Source organism: Macrotis lagotis, chromosome 2 (genome assembly GCF_037893015.1).
Source record: "Macrotis lagotis isolate mMagLag1 chromosome 2, bilby.v1.9.chrom.fasta, whole genome shotgun sequence".
Lineage (NCBI taxonomy): Eukaryota > Metazoa > Chordata > Mammalia > Peramelemorphia > Peramelidae > Macrotis > Macrotis lagotis.
Window position 1 is genome coordinate 168,306,823 of NC_133659.1, and position 25,789 is coordinate 168,332,611.

Here is a 25,789-nt window from a genome sequence, read left to right on the forward strand (position 1 = left end):
AATTTTAGTTCTTTTTTCACATTATATTATTCTTTGATGTTGCATCTCTTGTTTTAAGGGCTGAAAGTGTTTTCTTTCTTTCTTTCTTTCTTTTTTTTTTTAGGTTATTGCAAGGCAAATGGGGTTAAGTGGCTTGCTCAAGGTGTCACAGCTAGGTAATTATTGTCTGAGGCCGGATTTGAATTCAGGTCCTCCTGACTCCAGGGCAGGTGCTCTAGCCACCCTGAAAGTGTTTTCTGAATGAATATTTTTTATATACTTTGGCTTCTGGTCCCTATTTTTATGTTCCCTTTTCTTTTTTGGTGTCTGAAATTACTTGTGAAATAAGCAAAATGTTTCTAATAAAGGTAGGCAGATGTATGTGAGTATTAAAAGTAGCAATGCAATACTTGATCTAATGACAAGAGACTCTTGAATATCTGGTTGGCCTTATGTTTGACAAAAGTCATGATTACTATTATTGTTGTTTAGTTATTTTCAGTCATGTCCAACTCTTTGTAACTCCTTTTCAGGGTTTTCTTGGAAAAGATATTGGAGTAGTTTGTCATTTTCTTCTCCAGTTTATTTGACAGGCGGGGAAACTAAGGCAAGGGTTAAGTGACTTACCCAGGGTCACATAGCTTGTAAATGTCTGATGTCAGATTTGAACTCAGGAAGAAGAGTTTTCATGAGTCCAGGCCTGGTTCTCTATCCACTGCACCACCTAATGGCTTGATTGATATTGACAGGCAAGTAGTATCATGTTGCCTATTTTCTAGTCCATTTTATAGATGAAAAAATCAAGACCCTGAGGGAAAGTAGCCCTATTACGATAAGTGAAAATAATTAGAGTGAGAAACAGAATTTATCCCATGAATTTCTACTTTGTGAAAACATAATCATTTATGCTAAGTTGGATACATGATATAAGAAAGTGGTCTGAATATCTTTCTTTTTTGCCTCAAATCCTCCTAGGAATGATGTTTTAGATAAGCAGACTTTTCTCTTGACTCTTATCCAGAAAAATGGATCAGAGATGCCCAGTCCTTAGGAATTTCAGGCTATGGACAGTAGACCACTTGGGTGATAGGTACAGAATCTCAGGAGAGCTGAAAAACAGTCCTGTTGAGTGAGCCGTGAACTCTCAGAAAGACCCTCATCTCTGTACTTAAGATCTTGGCATGATAGAACTTTAAAAAAGGGGGGGGGGGGGGAAATTCCATGGTCTCCCTTTTTCTCTTAGTGAGTAACCTGGGTTAAGAGTATCAACGCATTGGTGCCAAACATGCCATCAGCTCTAGCCCTACTGTAAGCCAGAATTCCCAAACCCAAGTAATTTACCATTGTCATCCCCTCCAGCAACCGAGGCCACAGTGGTGTGCCTCTAGACCTGACTGTGTCAGAAGCCCAAACAGAGCTCACAAGTCAAGAGCAATTGGTAAAGACAATTCCAGAGGCTTTCCTATGTGAACATTTGACTTTTTCTTACTCTGTTTTTATTCAACATGAAAGGGTTAGTTTTAGCAGACTAGAAGCAGTGATAGACTCGGGCATGCTAACATCTATGCAGAGGAAAAACATGGGATTCACAGCTTAGGGCCTTGCTTGCCCTCTAGGTAACAACTTCCCATGGAAGTGAGGCTTGTGACAGTGGATTTGGAAACATGAAGTACTGCCTGTGGATGCAGATGGGGGAGTCCCAGGCTGTTTTCTAGAGATCCAGAATAGCTCTCAGGTGGTTTGATCTGTAACTATTTGTGGCAGATACCTCAGAGTTCCCATTTGTCTTTCAGAAAGAATTTTATCATCTCAGCTATTTTAACAAATATCAATTTTCCTTCCATTAAATCAACTAGAACCAAAAGAATTAGATATTGAGTGTGATTAGGCTTTGCATCCTGCAGTAGCATGTTCAGTACTTTTAATCTTGCTTCTAATACTTCAGACAAGCAAGTCATTTCCTTCATTGGGCCTTACTTTCCTCATTTTTATTTTATATATAACTGTCTATATCACTGTTATTTGAATTTGTTATAATTAATAGAATGTAGGAGTTCTGGAATTCTCATTGTTGGGGGAATGTTTGATAAAGTTTATTGCTACATTGCAAGATTACCATACCTGCGCGTGACTTATGGCACATAGACCTGCCCAAAACAAGATTTTAGGGACTGGGTGGGGTGTAAAAAGACTTTGCTTGTTGACAAATGTTAGAAAAGGTAGAACAACTGGCTCTAGGCAGTTCTATCTTTATTTGCCTGATTTGTATTTATTCATTGTGGTAGAAGAGAATCCCATTCCACAATACTAATGCTTATTTGTCTTTAGAAGTGGTCTTCCCCAGTACAAGTAACAGTATAGAAAACATAAAGAATTCTCCAAGTTGAGGATATTGTCACAAAGCATTTTGTGGTGATCAAGCTTAGTGAAGATTGTCCTTGATCCCTGAGGTCACCTCTGATTGGGTATTCTCTTTTGAGAACCAAGCAGTTAGGCTGTAGATTTTGTGATTACTGTTTGTCTGAAGGTTAAAAAAAAAAGGTATAAAACATGTATAGTCTCAGAAATTGAAATTCTTGTTTGTGCACTGTATGAAGGTTTTTACTTCCTCTATAGGTGCTATCTCAAGATAATCAACATACTTGACAAAGCTATTAACATGAGAGGTACCATGTTGTGTCATGATAGGGTAGTATATGTGTCAGTCATCTGCTTATAAAAAGGTCCCCAAGGACTTGTTGATACAATAGCCCATAATCATTCTAAGGATCAGTCCAGCAATTTGCATTTTTAAAAGTCCCTAACAACCTATTCTGACAATAGACAGTCCCAGCACTTCCCAGCCTCCAGATGGGATCTCTCTTATTTCTTAAAGGGCATTTTAAATTCCTCTCTCTGGTTCTCATAGTAAGGTCTTGGAAAGGATTACCTACTTAACTTCTGTCTCTGCAAATTAGATGTGAATGAATCTACTCTGATTGCTTGCTTTTTTCCCCTATAGCTTTTGTTTGGGAGGACTTTCTATCCATGTCTGCACTGAGTGAGCAAATTTCTCTCTGTGAAATATCCCACAGAATCTCAGGATTCTATAGCACAGTTTTTTAAAAAGCCATTCTAGGGGGTGGCTAGGTGGCGTAGTGGATAAAGCACCGGCCTTGGAGTCAGGAGTACCTGGGTTCAAATCCAATCTCAGACACTTAATAATTATCTAGCTGTGTGGCCTTGGGCAAGCCACTTAACCCCATTTGCCTTGCAAAAACCTAAAAAAAAAAAAAAGCCATTCTAAAAATACAGCTTGGAATTTATTTTATTTTATTTTTAGTTAAGGCAAAGGGGTTAAGTGACTTGCCCAGGGTTACATAGCTAAGTAATTATTTAAGTATCTGTGGTCAAATTTGAACTCAGGTCCTCCTGACTCCAGGACCAATGCTCTACCATGCTACCTAACTGCCCCCAGGTTCATCTTATCATAGACACTCTGGCTTGGATTCTTTAGATAAGGTAGAACTGCCATTCCGAGCAATTTCATAGCAGTTGACATTGGTGTCTTAATTGTAGCAATCTAAGATTTTTGTGTACGTGTGTATATTGTGTTGAACACTAGTGAGGAGTGTCCAAAGCTGATGCTTATCTATAGATTATGAATAACATGAGAGATGGAGTATTTTAGAATGTTGTTACAGAGGCGAATATGATATATAGAAACTTAATGTGTTTGGTTGGGAATTTTCAAGTTTTTCGTGTTTCAAGTTTTATGGTTTTTGTCAAGTGGTATTTTTTTTTACTTTATACATACCAAATAGTAATGAAGCACAATTTATACCAGTTTGTAATCAATGATCCATGTTAAAGGTGGTTTGAATAAATGATGATTATATTGTGCATATTATTTAATCATATATAGAGTGAATTTTGAACCCTTATGCTAGGTTCTAGAATGGAGGGGATATTGGGTTCTTTCAGACTTTGCCAACAGAGAATAAGTTCTGATAGGACCTACCAATCTGGAAAGAGTTAGAGATCAAGCATCTACTAAGTGACTCGTTCATTTATTTATTTATTTATTTGTTTTTCCATGAAGCCTACTTAAAGCATGATAATAAGGTTATGATCCTGAATAGCTAGAGGGAACATCATCTACCCCACTGATGTCATGTCATTGTGACATTCATAATAAAAATTGCTCTCTCTTTTTAAAAAATTTAATATTCTGTCTGGGTTGTAACATTTTCTATAGGTAGGGGGGCCACACCTGCAACTCTTTATTCTGTCATAGTTCATGATCATAGATTTGTTATCTTTACCAAAATGTAATAATTTTTAAATTTCTCACAAAACTGTAAAAATTTCCCTCTATTTGTGAAATATCTCGTGGATTCTCAGATTTCCAGAGAACAGTCCCCCCCCCCCCACAGCTATGTTCTAAAACTAGAAGCTTGGATTTTTATGTACTAGCAGATTTACCTGCCAAAGACTTCTTATTCTGGTTTTCACCCCTACTTTACTTTATAGTCATCTCTATGGAATTTCTGGACTTGCTCTGGTCTTTCTAAGAAAACCAGACAGCTTAGAAATTTGACTCTTGGCCAGGTTTTCTTATAAAAGTGGGCTTATATAAAACTAACTAAAATCAGAACGTGCCCAAGTTTTGTTGATAGTTATTTCAAGAAGCAGGCCAGGTATGGATGAAATATGCACCTTCCTGAGAAGGCCTTCATGACTGAGCCTTAGTTAAGAATAGGAGCTTTAATTGGTAAGTTTGACTGTCTCTCAGAAAGTGTTTCCCCTGATCTTGAGAATTGACTAGTATTCTTTCTCAACTTCAATTGGAGTAGCTTTTAGCTTCACCTTCTTTCCAGTCAGTCAACAGGCATTATGGAGTGCCTTTAGGATCCAATTCTGTTATGGACCATATGCTAAATGGTCTTTTCCTTTTGCTTTTTATGTACATGGTCATTACTTTAGATTCCCAGTTCAATATCCACTTAGTGTTCCCCCACCCCACCGCCAGTCTGAGGTCCAGGTTAATTAGTTTCCTATCCCCCCCCACCCCTAGGAAAAAATTTCCCAGATTCCTCCAGGAGTGTCTGCTCTTGGATTTGCAGTCAGTAGCCATCCCCAATAACCATCAGGCTGTCAGCTTTGCAGCTCCCCTCCACCTCCCACCTCCCCCATCACTCACCAGAGGAAAAAGAGAGCCAGAGCAGGAGCTTGAAATATATCATGCAATAGTGTATCATGAATTTGTTGTGAATCACAGTGGTGAAGCAGGTTTATTTATTTCTGAGACTTTAAATCAATACAAAGTAGGTCTCTTAGTTCTGAAGCTGGGATGGAGTGTGAAAAAATGAGCCCATTGTACTCTTAAAACTTTGGGGAAAGGAGATGACAGCTATATAATTCCATTTACCAGGCACTAGGGGCTTTAATGTGAAGGTGACAGGGAGCTCTTTGTGCATTTAGAGCACCATATCTTCTAAATAAAAGATCTGTAGACTTGATAGTGGAGCATAGCTCTGAGTTTAATAATCTCCAAGCATTAGACCGAGCCAATATGTTCCCAAGTCAGAGAGGTCCCCCCCGAACACTCATAAATTAAAAGTGCAAGAACTGCACACGTTGGTAGATTAGAAATGCAAGGACTCCAATCTGTTTCGAGGAAGAAGACAAACCTGAGCAGACTGCCTGTGTGAATATGATAAAGACCAAAAATGCTAGTCTGCTCAGAAACCCGACTCCTGACTGTTCATCATTCTTGGGAGCATCTCCTATGCAGTTCTCCAAACTGGCCCTGTCCCCTCTAGCTCAGATTGGCTATTATCACACAGTCTAATCAGCTAATGTATAAAGTCAGAAGTGTTGGAATATGAAGGCAAAAGCTTTAAGAACTGCTTAGGCTGAACCATAGATGACAGGCCCCAGCTAGGCTTCCTGTTTCTTATCTGTTCTTTTACTTTAATGCTGTCTATGGCATCATCAGAACTGAAGTCTTTTACAATTGGTTGTACATGAGTGAAATGGTGATATCAGGGCTGTGGGGTTGGAAAGACACCCCCAATTTAATTGACAACATAGTTTTCATATAAGAGAAACCAAGACCCATGAAACATGGAGTCAGCTTGTTGAATGTTCTGATTTTCTGTTGGTAAAGCATTTAGTAGGTATGTAGTCTTAGCACAATCGCCCTTCACAGGAATGACTTTATATTTTAAATTCAGCCCAAGTAAAAATTCTAAAACAGTAAAATTATGGCCTTGACTCTTGGGGCAAACCAGCACCACTGGGATTAGCATCAGATTTCAGAAACTGGAGCAGGTTCCCCAGATAGCTCTGACACAAGAGACTCTTCTAGTTTCCTCACAATAACACATCTGAGCACTCTTAAGTACATTGCAGAGCAAATGAGGTCTGAAAATTGGAGCCAGTTTTTTATCATGGAGTACAGAGAAATATTCATTCAACAGGCATTTTTATTGGATCCTTTCTATGTGCAAAATTCTACTGAGCACTGTGAAAGAGTAAATGTTTCTCTTCATCCTCAAAAAGCTTTTAAATGTGGTGAAAGAAACAACAATAAAAAAGGCACAGTGGTTGTTATTACTATAGTGAAACAGAATTTTTGTTTCAAAGAGTAAACTGTTCCAAGGGTTACAGAAGTAAACGTCATTCTTCCTGTAGGAAGCTGACTATTAAATATTCAGATGTCCATGCCCACCTTTCACTGAGCAGGAATAACCATCATACTGTATGGTTATTAAGACTCTTTCCAAGTTGGATACCCAAATCAGTTGGGGAGAACCTAGATAATATGACTCCAAGGCTGAGAATAAATTTGAATTTCCTGATTTGGCTGTAGTTTGTTGTGAGCACTCTGATGTCTTCAGCTAAATGAACAGTTTAAATCCATCCCTATGATGAGTGATTTCTTCTGGCAGCCTTTATTCTCTCCAGAAGCCAAATCCTTTCTGATGCATTTGGCAGGAGGAAGCCATAAACTAACACGCTGCTTTCCCTTGTTCTTTACTTTAAAAATGAGTCCCTCTCTCCACCCATTCCCCATTCATACTCCCCATCCTCCTGTCACCTAAAACCCTCCTTTACTTTTTTCTTCTGAACCTAGGTTCTCACTAAACAGAGGTTCAGGGGATAGGAGTAGGGATGGGAAGTTTCCAAGGGCTTCTGGGCAGTGACCTGGTCGCTTTTTTGTTAAATGCTTTCTCTCTGCCTACCACTGGTGATGCAGCCTCTCTGTCAAATTGCCCCTTCATCATGTGTGATTGGATCAGAAAATTGCTGCTCACCAGAAAATTTCTGACCCTAGTATGAATGGTCATGAGTCTAACTGTGGCTCTATAGTCATATGCTATCCCCACTTTCCTCCAGCTGTATGTTATTGAGCTTTTCTCCTCACCTCCCCCCCAAAGACCTCTGCCCCTTCACCCCACCAGGTGCTGGTTCATCAGCTCTCCAGTTGGGGGGCTTGTGACTTTGTGGCAGTGTATTAAGATGTGGTATCTAGCATAATTTCCCTTATTGAATACACCCCAGGCTTTGGTGATGTTGGCTGGCAAAGTGCCCTGTTTTTGGAGCTTCCCCCAAATATTGAGTACCAGTAGCGCTGGTCTTGTCTCTCCAGAGATTTAGTTCTGTTTCACCCTTGGACATATTCCTGGAGAAACATTTACACAGTATTATGTTCTGTACCACTTAAAATTGTTAATTGGAGATTGAATTACTTGTCAGCTTTTAAAAATGTAGTCCTCTCAGGTCAGGGAGGAGGCTGTTAGCAGCTCTGAGTGGATGAGCTATTGCATTTTTTTTTCCCTTCTTATCCTCCCATTCCTCTCTTGTCCTCCCTCCTCTCCTCCCCTAACCACATTCTGTCCTTTTTGTCTTCCTTGTCTTTTTTTCTTTTACCCTTTCTTTTCTCTTTTTTTCTGCTCTTCCTTTGTCTTAACTTTCCTCTTATTTTCAGTTCCTTATGAAGCTGATATATTCTAGTAACTTTAAGCTGTGAATCATGGGTGGGATGCCCTGATAGCAGTTGTACAGAATGTTTATAAAAATGTTCCTCATGGTAAGGAAAGAACCTTGACTAGGGGCATACAGGACTGAGGTCTAACATTTCATTATAAGTAGTATGTGAGCCTTCTCTACCCCAAATCTCTCTTCATCATTGATGTCAGGCCTGAAAGAAGAGTTTTCCTCCTCAGCGTACATATGAAAAACAAACATGAAATTTTGGAATTTCATTTTTGTTCCATGCATGTTAATTGTGTCTCCTTCTTTACCAATACAGTTATGTAGAGACTTGTTCATGAAGATGCTTATGTACAAGACTATGTTCTTACTTCTTCCTATCCACCAGTCCTGTGGGTGTTTTGCTTCTTTCTAAAGAGATTAAAAATTGATTAAAAAGTAACCTGGGCTAAGTTGTATCTGCACACCTTTGTAAATCTATTCCTAGCATCATGGTACCCTTGCTGACAGGTATACTGACAAGTAAATATGGCATTCACTCACTATCACAAGTGATTGCATTTGCACAGAACCTCACCACATTCTGCCACTTCAGTCAGATGTCTGGATCGCTGGGGAAAGGAAGAGCATGTTTATCTTGATCTCCAGAAAGGGATTTAAAGGAGAGAGCAGGCGGTATATTAGGCTGTTTTCATTGCCTGTCAGCTGTGGTAAACCTGAGCTTTTTTGCAGTGTCTCTAGATAAGTAGCAACAACAGCAGCTGCCTTTGCATGGCTGTATGTCTGCATTAGTTGGCAAGAGGCTTGTTACCAGTTGTAGAAGCTTGGGATGTTGCTTAGGGTCTTTGAGGGAACTGCTTACCACTTATTTTGTGATTCTGCTAATAGCTATGGTTCTCTCTGTGCCCTTATTTTACAGAGCTGTTATTGACAATGGTTGAAATACCTGTTCTAAGGTAAATCTTATATTGAGGTGGAGGAGGAAGGGCCCCTCTTTTGTGAGATATACCCCCTTTTTATATTTCCCTAGCTTCAGGGACTGATTCACAGTGGAATCTCTGGTGGCACTTAACACAAAGGATTGTTTGTCTCATGGTGATGAGTACCCAAAAATGGTTCAAGTTTCCATTTGGCTAGTGAGTTCAGGGGCATTCCCGTTGCATATTATTTTAGTGATGATAAACTTGTACTTTAGAGAATACTTTATGGTTTGTAAAGCTGTTCTTTCCAGCAACTCTGTGAAATAGGTTTTACAAATATTATCCCCATTTTTATAGATGAGGAAACTGAGATGAAGGGGTCATAGCTTGCTGGTGCATGCAGATCTGATAGTAAATGCCGAAGTTCACAGTGTTCTATTCATGACTGTATACTGTGCACTTAACATGTACCTGGCAGTCGCAGAGTGCCATAGAGAATTTCATATGAAGCAGGAAAAAAGTCTCTCTTTCTTACAGGAAATAAAGTAGCCCAGGTTACTTGTTTATACTAATAAGTCTCTTCTTTCTTAATTGAGTAGATTTGATCAGAAAGTTCTTGCTGTGTTTTGGACTTTCTCTCTTTCACATGCTAACCAAAGCATTGAATTGAACTGTTGCTTTGATTTTGGAGTTGGGTAAGAAGGGATTGTGTCCCAGACCTGATTCTACCACCCTAGTTTGAGCCTTTGTCATGAAATATTCTAAAATCGCTAAAATCACTTGAGTCAGCAATGACCTCTATAAATCATGAGCTCCCTTATTCTGGCAGGCTATACTTAAATCATACTGTAGTCTAAGAAGCACCACTCTCTTTGCCAGCTTTGTCTTGGTCTTTTATTAATAAGGACATCTGCTGGCATAGAGAGGTGGCTTTTGGTTTATATTTTAAAATTCTAGATCCTTGAGATAGCATTTCGGGGGGGGTCCCTTTTACTGCCATTTTCTGCCCAGTGCAGAGAATGTGCCTTGATTTCTTTTTCATCTCCCCAATCTCCAACTGCAAGGATCATTTGAACTTTGTATATTAATGTGTCTCTGACTTAACTTGACAAATACATTTACTGTCTATTAATTGGTTTTATTAATACTAGAATCAAGAGATTTCCTATTTTGTCTAATTCACAAATGATATTCCTAAGTTGTTTTTGCTGAACTGAGAGGTAAAAGTACACTGTCTTCTTCAGAGCTTTTTACTCTGTTTTAAATCCCTGGTAGAACATGTGCTTAGATGCTGCATTCTGACTTCTTCAAAACTGGTCAAGGTGTTTGGAGTACATGGATTGTTGCAGAATATTTTTAGATCTTTGAATTCTTTAAAAAAAAAAAAAGAATGGTTAAAAACTATCTTTACATATAACTGGAGGGGGGGAAAGATTATTTGCAGATCACTAAAGTACCAAAAACTTGAGGGAAGACTTCCTTGGAAAGTGTTCTTGGCTAAATGGACCCTGGTCTAATTATGTGCGTGAATTCCTGATGTCCATCATTGTCTTTCTATCTTGAGGTTCTAAGCTATTGTGCATTAATTAGTAGGAGTTTGAGAATGTTTTGTTGTTACCAGACATCTCTAAAAATTCTAACAGTAGGGGCGGCTAGGTGTCACAGTGGATAGAGCACCAGCCCTCGAGTCAGGAGTACTGAGTTCAAATCCAGACTCAGGCACTTAATAATTACCCAGCTGTGTGGCCTTGGGCAAGCCACTTAACCCCATTGCCTTGCAAAAAAAAAACAACTAAAAAAAAGAATTCTAACAGTAACAACAATTTCACTCTTCCCAGAAGGGGGGAAAAGAGATGTCAGATCTGTAGTTTTTTCCTCTCATTTTTCTTCTTGTTTCATATTTTATTTTAATAATTAAAAAACATTGCTGATCATATTTAATGGCATCTAAGAGAGAGACAATTTTTGTCCCAGAAGGACTAGTTGTGGGCCATCAGGTTTATTACATTCATAAAATCAGAGCCAGATCAGAACATGACTTCTGTGATTGACAGGGTAGGCTGCCTCCATTGGACTCCACTTACTCCCCCCCCCCCCATCCACTAACTGCTTTGGAGTTTTTTTTTGAGGGGGGGGTTGATATGGTATATGTGTGTGTTTAAAAATATAAATGAAACAGGTATGTAATGCCCTCTGCCTGTTAGAAAGACTAAAGCCGTAAAAATAACAAACGGCGTGTATTTGCTAGAATGTCAAAGTTATGAGTTTATTTTGTAATGATGTGCTCCTGCCTTCATGAGGTAAACTGGCCGTGGCGGAGGTGTTATTAGTAATATGGACTCAGTGGAGCAGAAAGCCAAGTGACCGAGAGATCAGTGTATCAGTCAGTGAGAGGGCAAATGGAAAGAGACAGCAGGAGAATGAGAAAAGAGTCGTAGTGACTGAGCTGAGATTAAAGACAGAGCCAGGAGGAGAATGAGAGTCCAATGGTCAGAGATGGAAAACTACTTTGGGAGGGCTACCTTGTGTGTACGCAGTTTAAGATTCTGCAGAGAATTGGTGTTACTTCTAGGCTCCCCCCTCCCCCCCATCTTCCCTCCCTCCCCAATATTCTTTCATCTTTTATCACATCTTAAGTAGATCCAAGGCCGACAGGGTCAGGCTAAGGTGTTATGTTTTTGGTTATCACCTTAAACTTGTCTCTGGAGATACACTGTGTTTGAATTTTAGTCAGGACCTGTGGTTTCATACATATAAGTTCACAATTGCAAGGGAAGCTTATGAGATGCATAGCAATGAATAGCTAGGGGATAGTGCTTCAGGACAGCAGCCATGGTCTTTCAGCCACTCCTCAGAGGAAACTGGTGAATTAAAATAAAGGAACCAAGAGACAGAGACTCCCCCCGCCCCTTTTCTTTTTTTAAGAGAAAAAGGTGGGGGGGGGGGGAAGAAAAAGTGAAATACAGTAAGCTCTCTACAACTGTTTAGAGCTCTCCAGGGCTCCCCCAGATGACTGGCAATTACTATACACTCAGCAGCTTGCAATAGTCAGTGATCAGTCTGCCTTGCTTCCATCTGCCAGGTCAGAAAAACCTCCTCCCTCAAAGAAATTATTAACCAATGTTCAAGGAAAAAAAGAAACCCTACAATTTTCCAAGTCCAGGGAATTCCCCATCCCCCCACTCCTTTTTTTTTCTTTAAAGAAACTTTGTAGTTTCCAATTGTAGATGCCCTTTGACCTCACAGGACTTTATTCTTCTCAAAGGATACGTGGGGAATGGGGATGGGGGTTGAAGCTCTTATTCCCTTGGGTGTTGGGGAGAGAAGCAGGCTTGAACATAAATCACAGGCAGTGCAGCACACAAAGAGAAAGAAGCATAGAATTGGTTGGCATGTGAATTCATATGTGAGTTACCGAGTTGTATCTGGATCCTGCCAGCCTTGAGGAGGGACCATTTTCCACCCTTTAAAAATGACTTCAAATGGCAAGCAAGTCTTTAAAAATAAGAAGAAAGTTACAAAGTCTATGGCTTTTCTTTAGCTGAGCTTTGTTGATGAATATTGGCAAAATGTAGGTTCATTTCCAGTGATTTGTTATCATTTCTGTATGGACAGTGACCCTACCTGACCAGAAAATAATGGTGCAGACTTGTCTCTCAACTTATCAGTGTCTCCAGGTCTGATTTTTTAGTCCCATGCTGTATTGGGCTACTTTGAGGTGGGGTGCAGGGGAGGGGGGGGGGATTGATATGTGTGTGTATGTATCCCTGGATGATGTGGAAATTGGCCATTTTTTATAAAGGCAACTTCCCACCAGACAAGTTGATGGTTTCTTTTTCTATGTTGTCTATGAGGGATGATAATCTAATTAAAGTCCACACAGTTGAATGTTTGGAGAGGAAGTACTATGTGATAAGTCCCCATTCTTCTACCTCACCAGACATAACCTTCCTTTTCCCTGTTTCCATAGGTGCTTGGGCGGGAAGTGTATACATCCAATAATCAGCTTGGAGGCATCCAGATTATGCACAACAATGGAGTGACACACAGTACTGTATGTGACGACTTTGAAGGGGTTCTTACAGTCTTACATTGGCTGTCTTATATGCCCAAGGTGAGTGTCCCTACCAATGAAACAAATTGGATAGGCCACCCTTTTGAAGCATCTGGATGCCATTGCCCAAGGAATTCTTTTTTGTTCATCCTATTGACTCTTCTTTTACTTAAAAATCTTCATTTTCAATATAGTTACATTGATTAGGCTTTCTGAAAATCTTTTCTTGCCCCATGAATTTTTATGGCACCTATGACCACAGACCCCAGCATATTCAAACTCTGCCCTTGGACTCAGTTGTTTTCCTCATACAACCTTTTCTCCCATTTGATTACTGAGAATTAATTCCTAGAAATACAAAGTAGAAGGGCCACATTTTTTTTTGCAGGACTCTCAATGAGTCTTGCAGCCTTTATACATTTCCCTGACTTGAGAGATGATTGGGATGTTATGAGATTACTGTAAGTGTTGAAGCTTTTATTTCCACATGTGCCCTCCCCTCAATTTGTCTCCAGCTTTTGTTGCTGAGTTTGAATATGGCAAGCTTCTAACAGCTGTTGTCTTCTTCTGTCCCTTCCTCTTCTCCAAACTCCTTTTAGAATGTTCACAGTCCAGTTCCTCTCCTTAACTCCAAGGATCCCATTGATAGAATCATTGAATTTGTCCCTACAAAGGCCCCCTACGATCCTCGTTGGATGCTGGCAGGACGTCCTCACCCAAGTATGTATACATTTGTTATAGCTTCTGAGACCTAGTCAGCATTTCCTTCATCTGTCACTCAAGCTGTGAGTTTATGTCTATTTCCTTCTTTCTACTACATGGTCACTGTGTGATATACACATGGTGGCCTGTGACAGAAGAAGTGAGACTGTTTACCACTGGTGATGGCAGGAAAAGGTAGGACTTTGATATGAGCAGCTATACAAAAGTAACTAGATTCAGCAAAGAGAAAATTATGCATGACAGTGTAAAACATGAATTAGCAAATACCAACAAATGGGATGTGACCTAGAAGTCCATCATTGGCAGCCAGTGATCACCCAGCTCAGAAATCTGAGTCTCCTTCATAAATTTGCTTTCTCTTGTTCTTTGCTTTAAATAGCTCTCTACCTGTAAAAAGTTTAAATGTCTTCTTAAATATTGTCAGATGTAGAGATCATAACATAATACTTGAAAATAAATAGAAATTAATCAGATAATATTGGAAAAGTCCTTTGAGATTTTTTTAAATAGTAATAAACATTTGTCATCAACTGATATTGTTCCCATTATATATGACATTTTGTTATCCTCTTACATATTCCAGTTCTCTATTTCTTATGGGAACTTTCAGAATTTTAAATTCTGGAAGCACAAAGGAGCCTTAGAGATCATCCATTTCACTTATTCCATTCTTGGAAAATTGAGGCTATTCCCAAGTAAGAAGATCTCTTAGAAACCCTCCCCATTTGAATATACATTGTTATTGTGAAATTCTTCTTTCAAACCAAAGTTTTTCTTGTGCTCTACTCAGAGTTTTTTGTTTTGTTTTGATTGTCAGATGCAACTATTTCAAAGACATTATGTGTATAAGAAAGAATAAAAGGGTACAGGTGCTAATGAAGTTTCACTGAATTGAGCATTTAGTTTAGAGAGACCTTCATAGTGAAGTTGAAAGGTAAATTGCTGATTCTTTACTTCAGCAGATGACCAGGGTTTGATTGACTTTTGTTTAAAATCTTACTTCTAATCTTCAAATACTTTTCATTAATCTTAGTAAAATAAATAGTTTCACAGACACAGGGAAAAAAAATCACACGTAGCTGTTCCCCCTACTTTTGAACTATGGACATGATAAGATCACATGTCTAAGATTCTTCTCTAGTCTTAGGATAAATTGTGTCTTTCTTTGGTTGTGAAATAGGCCTCTCTCCCTGTGGAATTCACAATAGGCCTTGGTGACTGTTCCCTCTGGAAAAAGAAGGACCCAGCTGAGCTGAGTTCTGAGTCCTGTATCTGAACTAAATGCAGCTTAGACTTTTTGGAGCTGTAAAGCCAAACTGCTAAAGCAATAACTTAGCGATGACAAAAGAAAAATCTATAAGGGAGAAGGTTGTTGTTTTTTTCCAAGGAGAATTATTACAATTCTGAATTGGCTTCTATATTCATTCCATTCTCGAATTTGCAGGAATAATTCCTACTTGAATAAGTAGGAAACATAAAATTATATAGTCATGTAAGAGACTCAATTTTTAAAGATCCTGATGGACATTGGCAATTTACTGGCTTGGTTTAAAATGAAGTCTCTGCTTGCCTCTTCCTTAGGAAAGGTGGAATTGGGGTGAGGATAGAAGATGGTTTGAACATATATGTTCCTTTCACATATGTTACAAAGTAGGTGGCCATTAGCTCAGTTATTAATGAATTTCATGGAGTAAAATGAAATTTGTGATAAACTAAATTTTCCATTTTTTGGATAATATTTTTCATCTTCTTCCCTGTAATTTATCCTGCTGTCTGTGCGCCGCTAACACTCGCTCCCAAATCAAGTGACTTCAGATTTTAATTTAGTGGAAGCGTTAAAGAAAGCAGATGATTCCCCATGATAAGTTAAAGCAGATATCTCGTAGGTGAAAAGTTAAAGCCATTTATTAGAGGAGATAGTGCCGTGATATTCTTCAAACTGACGCTCAACACGAGACCAGAATCTAAACGATCAGCTTTGGGCTCACGATAGAGAGATAATTTTGAAATGGATGATCACATTTTACACTGAGGCCATGGAGGTAAGGAATGTAGAACACAGTAATTACAAGTTTGGTCCTGATAAAACACTCTCCATCCTGTTTAAGTCAGCAGAGGTTAGCTTGCTCGGATCTCCACTTTTAATTGGTTTTGGACTTGGGTTTTTAGGGGGCGGAGGGCCATGTTCAAATTAAAACAGTCACTGAGAAAACTGCGTGCTGAGGGGACAATCTGGAAAACAATTATTTGCACAAGCTTTATAGGGGATTGGTCTAATGCAGAAACCTGTAGAATGAAAGTTTTCTCTTTGGACTGAGATGCTGAAGATAACATATTTTGCTAGTGAAGGGAATCCTGTGTTCCAAAAGGAATATTGGCATTAAATGTGCTCATGTTGTCTCTTATGTTTTCCTTGCCAGTCAGCAAGCAGGAAGGAGAAATGAACCTTTTCTGTAGATTAGATATACTTGTTGGCTATAAATAAAGTGAATAAATTCTTCTAACTGGAAATTTGAACCTTTCCTTTTTTATCCAAATTCACTGCCTTGTGTTGACATCATCTGATCATTTATGCTTCTAAGTGACCATCTTCAGCTTTCTGTTAAAATAAATCAATGGGGGGCGGGACAGCTAGGTGGTGTAGTGGATAAAGCACTGGCCTTGGAGTCAGGAGTACCTGGGTTCAAATCCAGTCTCAGACACTTAATAATTACCTAGCTGTGTGGCCTTGGGCAAGCCACTTAACCCCATTTTTGCCTTGCAAAAACCTAAAAAAAAATCAATGAACTTAAAATTGTAAGGTAGATTTTAAAATAGAAATAGGCATTTTGAAAACATTTAATGACTTGGCTGCCTTTTGACAAATAAATGTTTGTGGTGTCTTGAGAAAACCAAGTTATTTATTTAAAAGCATGCAAACTCTTCTCTGCTATCTGAACCCCATCGTTTAACAATAAATGATGCCTCTGCTGATAAATGACTCTCTTTATGCAGACTAGCAAATGAAATAGGAGATGATGTCTGAAGGCAGATGAACATTCAGCAACCTAATGCTCACATGTATTATAATTTATCTTTGCAAATGAAATCTAAAAAGCAAACTCAAAATGCAGTTTTTAAATTCTTGTGTTGGAATTTTTGGTGTTTCTTTTTTTTTAATATTCTATCTTCTCCTTCTTATAGCTCAGAAAGGTCAGTGGCTGAGTGGATTCTTTGACTATGGCTCCTTCTCTGAAATCATGCAGCCTTGGGCACAGACAGTTGTGGTTGGTAGAGCCCGGTAAGACATATGTTGCTTGGTAAATGTTTTTTATTATTAACCAAACAAAAATAATAACAAAAACATTCCTATACAGATGTTCTTACTGATACTTCTATTTTTATCTAAAATAGGGAGTTTAATCTTTTTTGTGTGTCCTGGATCCCTTGGTCAGTCAGATGAAACATATGAATCCCTTCCCAAAATTATGTTTTTAAATAATTGAATGAAATGCTAAATTTCATGTCTTTTTTTTTTCCCTTCTGAGTTCATAGACTTGCCCCATTCCAAATCTGTCCATGGACTCTAGGTAAGAACTCTAGCTCTAAATTTTCTGATTCATGTAGGCTACCAAGTAGCCTAACTGAGCACTGGTTCCCCAGGACATTGCTTTTCTAATTCAGATGAAGTTTTTGCTTCTGATATTGATCTTGGAAATCTAGAACCTCATAAGATGAAAAAAGGCGGGGGGGATACAGAAGAAGGCCACAGGTGAATTAAATGCCTGTAACTGTGACTCCTGGGAGAAGTCTCCTCTGGCATAAAGATTATTTACAAAGTAACCTCATTTTTGACTCTATAATCAGATTTGATCTATAAAGAAAGTTTAACAAAAACTGAAGTGAGTGCGAGAAGTTGTAGGTTGTTGAGATACCTACCTTTCTGAAGTGGGGAAATTGAAATTTCTATTAAATTTTAATACCTGCTCTAAGGAGAGGTTTGCTTGACAGTATTCCCTGCATGGAATAATCTGCAGTGCTCCCTAACTAGCACCTGCCAAGCCTGATTTTAATCCAGTTCTGCACTGCTGAGACACACTGCCCTGGAGACCAGCATCTGGAGCTCACCTTTCTCTTAGGAGCAATCATTTTTCCTTATCTTTGTGGAAAGTGGCAACTGCTCGAGCTTCTCCAACATGCCACATTGTCTTGAGATTTAGATTCCAACCTTGAAAATAATTCTAGGTTTTGTGGTTCCATTAGCCCAGCAAGGCAGTGCCCCTCGTACTGGTAGCAACAAGGAGCAATCAGATGCTGAGTCTCGTGGACAGGGTCTTGTGTGTTGAGTTTGAAGGACTCAGGGTTGGTTATGGAGAATAATGAAGCTCACAATTTCACAACTCCAGATTTCCTTAAAATCTCCTACCTCATCGTGGCAAACAGGTGTTTTGCAGGCCAGGTAAATCATTTTAAAGGATTTAGTGAAGATTATAGCAAGGAGAGAAAAAGAAAAACACAGAAATAAAATCAGTCCTTCTTGTTATCCTCCCAGATTTGCTTCAAGAGTCCAATGTGTCATTTGTGCCCATTACTATGTCATCAGCTCTTTGAGAGCCTAAGTGAGTTTATTCTGCTAAGTCTTCTTCTCTGGAGAGAAAATATAGGTGTTGAACCCCAAGAGCTTGTCAGTGTAAAGGATTTTGAGATCTTCCTATAGAAAGCAGATAATAAGGTTTCATCTCTTTTATTGTGCTTGAAGAAAACAACAGAATTTTCCCTTAGAGCAAACATCTTGAGAGAGATAGCATTTAGCTCATGTTGTTTACAGCTATCCCTATTCTGACACTTTTTCCCTTCCTTTATATTTGACAAGTTCGGGGCTTCATTGTGTTGCACACACATGCACACATGCACGCACACATACACACACACACACACACACACACACACACACACTCTGAAGTATATTAAAAAAACAAATAGAGCTTACTTCTTTCAAAAGCAGTGGCATTTCAAAAAATAAATATAAATGTATTCTTCTGGGATTGTTACTGTAAGTGCTGCCAAAACTCATCTTTGGTATGTATGTTTGGAATATGTGTGCTATTGGCTGTAAATTGTCTTTTATTATTCCATGGCACCTTGTCCAGGGACACACTATAAAACAAGATGTAGCATCTTCATGTGCTAGCCTGATAAAATTTATATGAAGTATAATGGAAAACAGAAGTTGTTCTGAGCTGTTTTCAAGTTCAATAAATAACTGTAATACTCGGATAAAGATGTTCTTTATTAGGTCACATGGGCCCTAATATATAAGTTATAAGTTACCGATTTAGGGTGGCTTTTGCAATTACAAGTTTCCAGTTGGATTGTTAATCATTGGGAATAGGAATATTTCCAAACCCTCCTGTGTACCTCCTGCTCGTTGTCTGGGCTGTCTGGAGTGCTTTGCATCTGATTTGATACAGGCAAGTGACAGGGAGGGGGTGAGTGGTCCCTACCTAGTCCCCAACAAGTCTTTTGGGATAACAGAAATCTATTGCTAGTAGCCATTATAATGGCCAGAACCTCTCCTGAAAAAGTTTGTAATGGGCAGTCTGTGGGGATTGAAAAACCAACACATTCCAACCTTACCCCTAAGGAATGGAACTGTGAGAGCTAAAAATTGAACCACCTTTTGAGAAGTCAAGGTTTTCTCCCCTACTATAGGATTATCTTTCTCTGTACCCCATAGTATCATTCCTGGGTTTCCACCAGATAATCTTTGTGAGTAGGATCAAGTTGGAGGAATGCAAAGAGGCTGCAGGGACCTTGAAGTTCTGTTCAGGTATTTTAAGTTAATCTGCCCATGTGAACCTGCAGACACAACTCCTGCAACCAAGATTCTCTTTCTCTGGTAGTTACATCTACTCATTCCAAGTTGAAGGAGAAGTTTAGGATTTTTCCAACTATTTCTTTCTCTTTTACTACCTTCCCATACATTTAATCCCCATACATATAGTCTCATCTCTCCTAGGAATCCAGATTTGTTCTGATTGAAAGAGACACATTTTTAAGACAAAACTGCAGAGGATTATAGTTGAGAAACTAGATGAGAAGAACCTGGTTTGTCAGTTGCTTCATTTCGGCCAGAACTGTTCTGTTCTGCTTTTCTTTCATTGGGTAGAAGTCCGTAGATGGTTTTTTTTTTTTTTTTTTTTTTACTATGGCTAATTTTGGGATGATAGGAGTTTTGAAAATACTCCATGACTTTTCTGTGTTCTCTCTAATTTCTCTATGACTGTTTGGTATTGACTCCAGGCCTCACAATGAGATCCCTAAAAAAGCCAGATTTTCTCTTCCCACTATGTTAACATTATTTGTTTCTCCTTCCACACTATTCTCCCCTTTTTTCACTCTTCTTTTCCTTCTTCTCTCCTCCCTTTTTCTCTGTCTCCTTCTTCCTCCCCGCTCTGTAATCTTCCCTCCCCCTCCCAATTTTGATGTGGGATGGAAAAATAAATAACTAGCTGTAGAAGGGTAACGTGTGTATTCCTCTGTACCTCTTCTGTTTTTCAGGCTAGGTGGAATACCTGTAGGAGTTGTTGCTGTAGAAACTAGAACAGTGGAGCTCAGTATCCCTGCTGATCCTGCCAACCTGGACTCTGAGGCCAAGGTAGGGTCATCTCTGGGACAACTGTATGTCTATGTGGAGGAATGCTTAAAGTTATGACTTTCTTCAGGAATAACCTACAACCACAATTGAGACTTTGCAGACTACCAATTTTTTTAGGGGCGAAGAATTGGGGGCCTTAGATGTTCAATATTCCTAATATCCTATAGCGGATGACAAGCTCAATGTAGTGTTTCACTTCTCTCACTCTTTTTTTTTATCTGCCTCATGAAGATTAATAATACTTTACCTGACTACTTCACAGGGTTACTGTGAGGAAATAACTTTAGAAAAGCTAAGGTCCTTGATTTTGTGGGGTATATTCCCTCTATCCCAATTCCAGTTCTCTTTTTTTATTAGTAAAAGCTTGATTCACCATAAAGAAACTCTCCCTCTCAAACTGTGTCCTTAATAATATTTCCCTCTCTGACTTTTCCCAACAGATAATTCAACAGGCAGGACAGGTTTGGTTTCCAGACTCTGCTTTTAAGACTTATCAAGCGATCAAAGACTTCAACCGGGAGGGACTTCCTCTTATGATCTTTGCCAACTGGAGAGGCTTCTCTGGTGGAATGAAAGGTGATCTCCTTTACTGATACTCTGACTTTATGCCAGAGGAGCCTTGGGAACTTTGAAGAATACTTATTGAGGACATTGTGAGCATATCTGGTGCTGCTGCAGCTTTGATTTCAGCTTTCATAGTTGCATTTCAGATATAATACCTTCATTTCACACTAAAAGAATTTGTTATACCCTATTCCTTTGCTTCTAAAAGTATAGGGATAGCTAGGTGGAGCAGTAGATAGAGCACAGTCCTGGAATCAGGAGGACCTGAGTTCAAATCCTGCTTCAGACATTTAATACTTACTTAGCTCTCTGACCTGGGGCTTAACTTCATTGCCTTGTAAAAAACAAACAAAATAAAAGTAGATCTTGGGAAAGTTATCACATTAAGGTTCTGAATAGTTATTTGATTAGAAGAATTAAATGGCTTCCATACAAAAAGACTCTTTGTGGCAAAATTGTGATATTTCAATAATTATTTTACTGTCACTCTAGGCTTGTGACTCCAGCATGTCTCACCATTGTCACAAAGTCAGCCCTTATATTTCTCTTTTGTCCTTCTGTGAAAGTTGATTAATCCATGATTGACCAGTTCCACCTTTTTCTGAGTATCTATAGGATAAAGATCATTCTTCTAATGAATATATTACAAGCATGTAAATATGAAAGAAAAAGCATTTTTATTAAATACTTAAAATGTTGCAGGCATTGTACCAAGTGCTGCAAATATAAATATGAAAAGCAAGATAATCCTCCCTTAAGGAGATTACATCCTAATAGAGAAGATAATACTTAGAGGGGAATGGAGACCAGGAAAGAGATCTTAGATCTCAGGAATCATAGGGATGTTTATGGCAGTGAATTTATAAGACCTTTCCAGAAGCAGTGGTTTGATTGATCTGATTATTATGCTGAGAGCAAAAAGTTGGCAAGGAGGATGGGTAGAGAGTGAGGATAGTTAGTATAGTAGCAGGCAGGTGACAAGGTGGTATGGGTGAGTGACTGCATGGGGTGTGAGGATGAAGCATGTAGGGTCTGGGGTCAACTTGATATAATAGGAAAATGACTTGATTTGTACCCAATCAGTCATTAATCAAATGACTAGGCCCCAAGAAGGGCATTTCAAATTAAAGTGGATTCACTTCCCTAGCAACTTGGAGCATGGATTCTGGAGGTTTGTAGAGTGTACTAGTCCAAGTAAGTGATGAAAAACTAGACAATGGCATCAAGCAAATGGCAGGATGTCTTCAATGTATGACCAGATGGGATGTGAGGGTGAAGATGAATATAGAGAGAATATAGGGATCCTTCTACCTAGTGAGAATATGGGCCTGATGCCTATATAGAGGCCATAGAGGAAAGTACATAGATTTAATTTATACTTAATTTAACTTTGAGGAATTATGATATGTACAGATGATAGGTTTAGAGCACAGGCAGAATCCAAATAAAACACACTTGAAAGCCAAGCAGAAAGCAGAGGTGGTTATGCAAGTAAGGCAGAGGACAATTTTTTTATTTGAAGAAATGCCATATCTACCCTATGCTTTACTTGGGAAGGCATGGTCTTTGTGAGAGTTTATTTGTTCTTACCTCCTTCCCCAAAGAGAAATGCTGTTCCCCCAAAAGAAAAAAAATGGAATAAATTGATGGTTGTACTGGGATAAATTAAGGATATTGCTTAAGCACCAGCTCACCATTCTTTTTAAACCATAATTCTTCAGTTTGTTGAGCATGAATTTTCACTTGATCAAGAATTGGATTACAGGGAGCAGCTAATAGTGTAGCAGGCAGGTGACAAGGTGGTCTGGGTGAGTGACTACATGGGGTGTGAGGATGAAACATGGGTTTAGGGTCTAGGGTCAACTGGCTCTGGAATCAGAAAGACCTGAGTTCAAATGGGGCCTCAGGCACTTAATAATTACCTAGCTGTATGGCCTTGGGCAAGTCACTTAACCCATTGCTTTAAATAAATTTTAAGAAATTAAAAAAAGAAGAATTGAATTATAGTCCTATGGGACAAGATTACCTAGAATGTATACTGGTATCTGCTATATGTTAGGTGCTTACTAAATCACTTTGGATGGAATTCACCCTTTGGAATTTTGATAGTTCACTTTTTCTGACATCTGATGAAGCTTGTTCTGGTCAATCTCATGGATGCTGTACAAGTATTAGTAAATAATCAGTAAATAACCCTAAGTCCATTCTGGTGTGCCACTTGTGGACAGAGCCTCTCATTCTTTTGCTTCATGCTTTGACCGGCTCTCAGCTTGGACTGTCTGCCCTAGCACAGTTGGCAGGATTTTTGAAACTTAGGCCTGAATTTGAACAATTTTAATCCCTTTGAAATTAATTAATCCCTACCTCCTACCCTCTTCCTCTCAGCATATTTATCAATGTGATAATGTCCAATTATGGGCATTTCTCACCTTTGCTGATGAACAGCTGATTTTAGTTTTGCGGACAGATGGATCAGACAAGATAGCCAGCATCCAGAAGTGAGCTTTTGGCCTAAGATAGGCTGAAGCCAACTCTTTCTTGCAGAGTTTAGTTTCAGATTCACCAACTGGAGCTGGGGTTAGAGCCTTACAATGGAAGCACTGCTGTTTGCATTTCCACATCACTTGTTACAAGTAAGCTTTGGGGAAGGTGCAAGAGTAGAGTGCAGAGACCAAGGGAAGTGTAGGAGGCAGAAGAATAGCACCTTTTATATTTACATACAGGTTAGGATGTTTTCTCCATATTATCTCATGTAAAGGGAACTAGGCAGAGAACCTCTCGTCACTCCATGTCCCTTGGGGAGATGTTTGCAGTTTTGGTTTCAATACTGACTGGGGATTATACAGGGAGGGAAAATAAACAATTATGCCATCCCTCAGTGCACACAAACACACAGCCAGGAGCCGACTGCACTGTGGGTAAAATGACTCCAAAATTGTGTGTAATGAGTAGGAAAAGATTAGAGACAGCTCTTGCTATGCTGAAAATTGACATTAGTGGAGAGAAAAAAAAAACTCTTTACTAGTCGGCCTAGGAGGTCTAATTCAAGCAGTAAAAATATAAATAAATAAATAAAGGCATATCAAGATGGTATTGGGGCTTTTTTTCCAATGAGTTCTATCTGGCCGGAAGGCTATTCAGCATAATGCAAAATTAAATTATAAAAACTGACTGAATATTTAGATGGAAGAGCCATTTGGAAGCAGTTTATTTAGACGAACCGGCAATGACCCACAACAGGGAGACATCAAGCGTGAAATTTACTAGAAATTAGCACCAGGGTCCCAGCCTCAGCATGAATAGTTTGATAGGATGCAAATCCCAGTGATATTAAGCTGCTTCACTGCTGGTGCTACAGGGTCACTCTCAGTTGGCTTTTCATGTTATACTTATTATTTTTTCCTGGGACAGGTTATAAATAACAATAAAAAAATGTTTATTGAAAACTTTAACTGGAATGAAAGCTTGTTTTAAATCTCTGATTATTTGGATATTGCAATACGGTACTGGCTAACATTAATAGACTCATGAGGAATATTATGTGTATGTAGCTTGTCTCCAGTATCTTGCTGGTAATCCAGCCCAGACCAATGAGATCTGTTCATTTTTCAAAGGTATGAGGGCACTGTGGAAACACAGAAAGATGCTGGCCATTTCTTTCCTTCGCTTAATGCGTGTGGGTATCACTATTGTTGTAAGCATGAAGGCTTTAGGCTGTCCCTTCACACTGAAAAGACTGAAAGTGAGGCTCTTCCATGCCATTGGGAAGTATGGCTGTTCTCTGTGTAGTGTACCTGAGCTTACATAACTCCTGTGTCTCTGGGGGGAGATCCATCAGTCTTTTCCATCTATTTTTTTTTTCCCCACAGCATTCAGCTTGAATGTAACTTTAAAAATTTGGCAGACTGAGTTCCCATCCTAGATTCTTAAGAATTCCTCTTTGCTGTACCTTTGCTCTGGCTCTTAAATATGCTCTATTCTAATGTGGAAAGATTAGGCATAATTATATATCAGATTATTTGTAACTGCTTCTTGATTTGTGTTTTAAAATTTATGGTTCTGGAAGTGATGGCATTGCTTGAACCATGCCAAGTCTCTTCTAGTCTAACAATAATGGTTTCTTTTGAATAGTCCTATTGCTTTTTTGGGCCTTGTAACTGTCAGATTGCATAGCAGTTGGGGTTCTCTGTCACACACAAAGCATAGACATCTTGGGTAGATCTCTGAGGACTTTGGTTTCTCTTTTTTCATAGCAACTTAGCAATTCTGGACCTTGGGAAAAAAAGTCAATGACATTGGGTAAAGAATTGCCACTGGGTCCTTGGCATAGGGAGCCTGGTTGAGAGTACCATTTCTGATTCTACAGGGTTGCTTCCTGGGCCAATCTTATCATTTAATTTAATCATTGTGTCCAGTGTAGGACAACAGAGAACTACTGATAACTCTAGTCTGTTGTCTTGTCTAACAATAAGATCCTTTGCACAAGTTTGTGTATCTATATACAACCACACAGACAAATATATTCTGTCCCATGGTTTTTCTTATCTTCTCTCCTTTGAGCCTTGCCTTCTCTTTACTCTCTCCATTGATACCATTAAGGACCACTCTTTTCAGTTGTTGTTCTAGGGATATACTCTTGGCAGCACTGACAAATGTAATGCTAATTACACAATTATTTTATGATGTAGTGCTAGTAGAAATATCTGCTAAAGAATTAATTTACTTAAAATACTTTGAATCAAGCAATTATTTTCATCACCACAGAATTAGTGCAAAGTACTTTAAAACACTTTATTCGTAGCTCTTTGTAATAGAGCAGTTGTATAATTAGCAATAAATTTTTTAGATATTTTCTTCCTTCTGAAAACAATTGTCTCCTCTCTGACCATTTATACATATCTAGATTCCACATAGGGAATAGTCTTTCAATAA

At 38.9% G+C, this 25,789-nt stretch overlaps 1 protein-coding gene across 9 annotated transcripts in view; it reads left to right on the top strand.

Annotated features, from left to right (window-relative positions):
• The window catches only part of ACACA (acetyl-CoA carboxylase alpha), a 277,310-nt gene that overhangs the window by 224,292 nt on the left and 27,229 nt on the right, over positions 1-25,789 (top strand). For all 9 annotated transcript variants that reach the window (XM_074223508.1, XM_074223498.1, XM_074223501.1 and 6 more), the window contains 5 exons: positions 12,850-12,993; positions 13,533-13,653; positions 16,840-16,936; positions 20,197-20,293; positions 20,734-20,869. In XM_074223508.1, the coding sequence (XP_074079609.1) occupies positions 12,850-12,993; positions 13,533-13,653; positions 16,840-16,936; positions 20,197-20,293; positions 20,734-20,869 (595 nt within the window). The remainder of the gene's footprint in view (positions 1-12,849; positions 12,994-13,532; positions 13,654-16,839; positions 16,937-20,196; positions 20,294-20,733; positions 20,870-25,789) is intronic.